General features: G+C 28.3%; 1 protein-coding gene across 1 annotated transcript; it reads right to left on the reverse strand.

Moving 5' to 3' along the window:
• Positions 1-400: 400 nt before the first annotated feature.
• LOC124828498 (auxin efflux carrier component 2-like) lies at positions 401-4,000 on the reverse strand. The gene is made up of 5 exons (XM_047301807.2): positions 3,194-4,000; positions 1,406-1,658; positions 1,241-1,326; positions 612-769; positions 401-481 (listed from the first exon to the last, which is right to left on the reverse strand). Exons 1-5 carry the CDS (start codon positions 3,993-3,995, stop codon positions 401-403), a joined length of 1,380 nt encoding a protein of 459 aa, XP_047157763.1. The 5' UTR covers positions 3,996-4,000.
• Positions 4,001-4,754: the final 754 nt, after the last annotated feature.

Below are 4,754 nucleotides of genomic sequence, written 5' to 3' on the forward strand. Positions count from 1 at the left end.
CACTTGATTTCTACAAATAATTATAACTTTTTTATTTTTAGAAACGTGTTGGTAATCGAGAAGAATGTTTAGGAACCAGCATTATAACTTCAACTTTAATATAATGTGAGACTTTTCAGTATTTTATTTTAAGTACGTTCTAAGTAAAATTGATTCGTACGAAAAAAATTGACAAACTCTTACTTAAAATTTACCTAATTTATTTTCTTCTTATGTTGCGTCCAAACAAGGAGTTAATTGATTCCAAGTACCACGAAGTATAATAGTGAAATGGGCAACGAAATCATCGTTCCAAATATAACCCTGCGAATTTTGAGAATTCCCTTAAGAATATGTTATAATTTGTTGTATTCATAATAGTTTTTTTGAATAATTATAAATTTGAAACATATATACACACTTACGCAGTGCTTATAATGTCTGTGTGTAGATTGTACTGTTTGGAAAATACAAAAGTGATAATAGATTGGGGAAGAGCAGCCTGCAAATTAAAAATGGTGAATAAATAGTTATTTTTTAAATTATAATCTTAATGTAAATTATAAAGTTAGAAGAGTGAGTGAAAACGAAAATTATTTTTAAAAATATACAAAAATTATAATTTCACTTACTTGAATAATAGCAATACGTAAAAGAACTCCTCGGATACCGATGGATATGGCTGTGACAGCAATAACTGTGGGACCAACGACGAATCGGGCCACCATTGATACTATTGCCCAAGTGTTTCCACAAGCAACCAGTTTCGGTTGTAATGCCATGTACAAACCTATATATTTAATTATTTATCATTAATCACAAAAAAAAAATCTTAAAAACTAATCTTAATATATTATAATTTTTTTGTATTTTTTTAATATGTTTCAAATAATCTCTTTACTCTTTAAACCTGATTATAAAATTATAAAAACTATGTATACTGAGAGATTTATACACAGTAATATCATTTTAAAAATAAATAAATTATATTTTAATTCATCTTATGTTTTTTCCTCGTCATTAAGAATTGTTTAAAGACTAACCTTGTTTTCTCAAAATTTTAAATGCTCTTGCGTCTGTGTTGTTTCATTTACAGGGAACAAAAATAATAATAAATTTCAGGGCCACAACACAAGGACAAAATGACCTAATAATTTCTATTGCATCTGTAGAATGGAGAAAAAGTTGAATGTGATGAGCCTAAATTAGTTGACAATGACACACTCATCATAAATGAATATAACAACGTTGAAGACTATACCTATGCTGAACATGGCCATTCCTGTCCCTGTTTTGGACAATATTAAAATCGAACCATCTACGATCAAAGGAATCTTTATATTCCACCTGCAAATCAACACGACAACGTTTACATAAACAAAAAATAGTAAATAATAATAATATTAATAAAATTTGTTGAAAATACCTAAATGATATGAGAGACCATATGAATCCAAGAGCACAAGCGTAGGTATTAGGGTTTCTTATTAGATTCCTCCAAACCATGGTGAGAATGAGCCTTGTCATGACACTAGTGCGTGGCATTTGCTGCTTTTTATTGTATGCACCTCCTTCTTCAATTTTCACCTCTTTCGACTTTTCGCTTAAAGTGTCTTCAACCTTTTTGTTTTCGATTGCTTCAATATGATTAATCATCGTCACAATTGACTCATGTTTCACTGTATATAAAATCAGATAGTTAACACGACACAATGTACTAAAAGAAAGTTTATAAAAAATTTATTACATTTTTTAATCCATGAAATATTATATCTTTTTACTCCAAATTCTTTTCGACTTTTCTCATTGAAATTTTAAGACTCACTATCTGTCTTCATTACAAAAGTATTATTGATATGACTAATATAATATGATCATGTTTTGTTAATTGAGGATTAAAAGTAATAGAAATATAATTTGTTCACAACTCCATTTTCTTTTTCAAGAAGTCATATATGAAATGGAAAAGGAGATAAAATATCATTATTGAAATTAAAAACAATTAAGGAGATAAAATTTCATATATAAAGTATAATTTTTTTTTCATCTCCATCCTAACATAACTTTATACACGTATCTTTTTCTTAATGTTTTAATATTAATTAATTACTTTTTCTTAATACTCAATATATTTTCATTTTTTAATGTCAAATATTTTTAAAAAAATTATAATTGTATAAATTTTAAATTAAAGTATTAAATAGTAATTAGATAAAAGTGAAAGAATTAAATAAAATATTACAAAGTTACACATAAATAAAATATTATGACAATCACAATCTTATTAATTTTTACAAATACTAATGAAACAAAGTTGATAAGTTAAAAAAACTAAAATGCCTTTTTACTTTTTTTTCTTTATATTATAGTGAAATATATTTTCTATAAACTAATAAATATTATAATACATCACTCAAACCAAATTCAATAAAAAAAAGATTAAACTAATATAAATCAAATTTAAATATAAACTTTTTATTTTTTTTTAAATTCAATTTATGTTGGATGGTGATAAACAAATTTCATGATAATGAAATAATTATATATACAAAATTATCATAACACAATATTTTACATGATAAAAGAAATATCATCATCATAAAAATAATTTTATTTACCACCTAAAAAATCACATAAAGTAAAACAATTGGTTGATTTACTATCAAACTTATTTAGTGACATCTATATCACTTTTGAAAACCAATATCAATACTTATAAATAACTGATGTATAGTGTTTTTTTTAACAGGGATTGAACAAAATTATACAAAGAATATATAATTAAAAAAAGATAAAAATTATCTTAAATATTTAAAAAAAACTTTTCAAATATTATATTAATTGAATTGTTGAGAAATAATAAATATTATTTCTACAAAAAGTTTTTCAAATGAACTAAAAATAAGAATCAAAGTGAATAAAAAGGATACGTTTTTTTATATTACTTACTAAAAGATCTATAGGATCGAACAATTCCACTTAAAACCTATACATAAAAAATAAACAATAACTAAAATTATTATAATGAAATTAAAATTAAAATTTTAATTAAAACTCAAGATATATTGATAATATAATTTAAATTAAGACTTTAAGAAAATAAAAATAAATGAACTTTCTTTCATAAATAAAGTTAGTTAATTTATAAAAAACTATTGTATATTATTTTATCCGTTTTAGCATCAAACCATAACACACTGAAAAGAAAATAAACCTTGGTTGCGAATAGTGTCCTTCCACATGTTTTCGTCGTTGATCTCGAAGATTGCTCTTTCAAAATCCTGGCCTCGAAGATCACGTGTGGTGTTAAAACTCAAAGATCTTTGCATGGACAAAATCTGTGTTCCACGACGATTTGACGTTGAGCAGTTACAAGGCTTGTTGAAGGAAGGGCTCTTCACCACCACATGAACCTCTCCATTTTCTCCCATTTCCGCTTCAGTTTGCAGCGGCTCGTTGTCGCAAAGCGAGAGAACATCAGAGTCAATGGTGAAGGAGACGATGGAGCCACCGTTCTCAGGGAACTGCATCGAAATAAGGCTTCTGGCACCTCTGTATTCGTACAAGAACAGCATGAGAGTGAACCAGACCACACCCTGCATGATGAAAATGTGACTCATGAGGATGGCTGATGAGTCTCCGTACATGGCCGTTAGAAGCGTTGCACCCACGACCACCGTGTTGGGCAGCGTACAAAGTGAGAAGAGGGTGATGGTCCAGTCGATGCTGCCATATTTCGTGAAGACGGACCATATAAAAAGAGCACCCAGAATCACCAATTTCTGAAGCGTGTCAGCGGCTATGAACCTCAAGTTCATAGTGTAAGGGTTGTTGGTAGCTAGGAAATAGAAGTTAAGGAAAGGAGAGGCGAAAAATGCCACGAAGCGGTTTATGCCAGAGCATTGTTCCGGCGTGATGATCTTCCACCACTGGACGGAGCCATAGGCTAGAATCATCGGCACATATAGTGGCACAAGAGCTGACAAAGTGTTGTATATACCTTGGCCGTTTATCATTGTTGTAGTATTAACAAGAGATTATGAACAATGACAGTGAAAAAGAAATGGCAGAATGATGGTATTTATTAGAGAAACTAAGATATAGCACGAAGGAGAAGTGACGACAGATTGGAATTTCAATCTGACTCCAACCTTTATTAGCATTAAATTATTACATTAAATAGCGTTTTTTTTTATAAAAGTAAGCAAATATGGTGGAGTAGACAAATTTTAAAAAGATCAAGTTGTGCTTGTGGGGAAGACATTAAATCAAGAAATCACCTCCACACAATTTTATCTGTCTATGGATAAACACACTTTCAGCTTGGAAGTTGTTTGAAGGTGTATGACTTCCATGAAATGCGATTCATTATCAATTACATTTCATCAAAGTTATTGGCAGACTCTTTTTAAAAGAAAGTTGTACAGAGGATGAAAACAACTTCTAACGTTTGTGAAATCTAAGGTCATAAATGCTTTTAACAAAACCAAAATGATGTTATAACTTCAATACCAATTCTAAAAAGACTTTTTAACTTTTACAAAAGCCTCATTTTAACTTTTACAAAAGGTTCATCATAAAAAGGAAAATGTCAAAGTGATAAAAAGAAGTGGTAATGAGATGGAGATATAGTAGAGATGCATTCTTGTAAGAATAATAACATAATAATATATAATAATTAATATATTAAATTATTGAAATTTTGGTATAATAGATAAATATTACTCGGTCGAGGTTGATTACTTTATAATGAATAAGTTTAAAAAATATTATTA

This window comes from Vigna umbellata, chromosome 2, assembly GCF_029865625.1.
Source record: "Vigna umbellata cultivar VRB3 chromosome 2, Vumbellata_1.0, whole genome shotgun sequence".
Lineage (NCBI taxonomy): Eukaryota > Viridiplantae > Streptophyta > Magnoliopsida > Fabales > Fabaceae > Vigna > Vigna umbellata.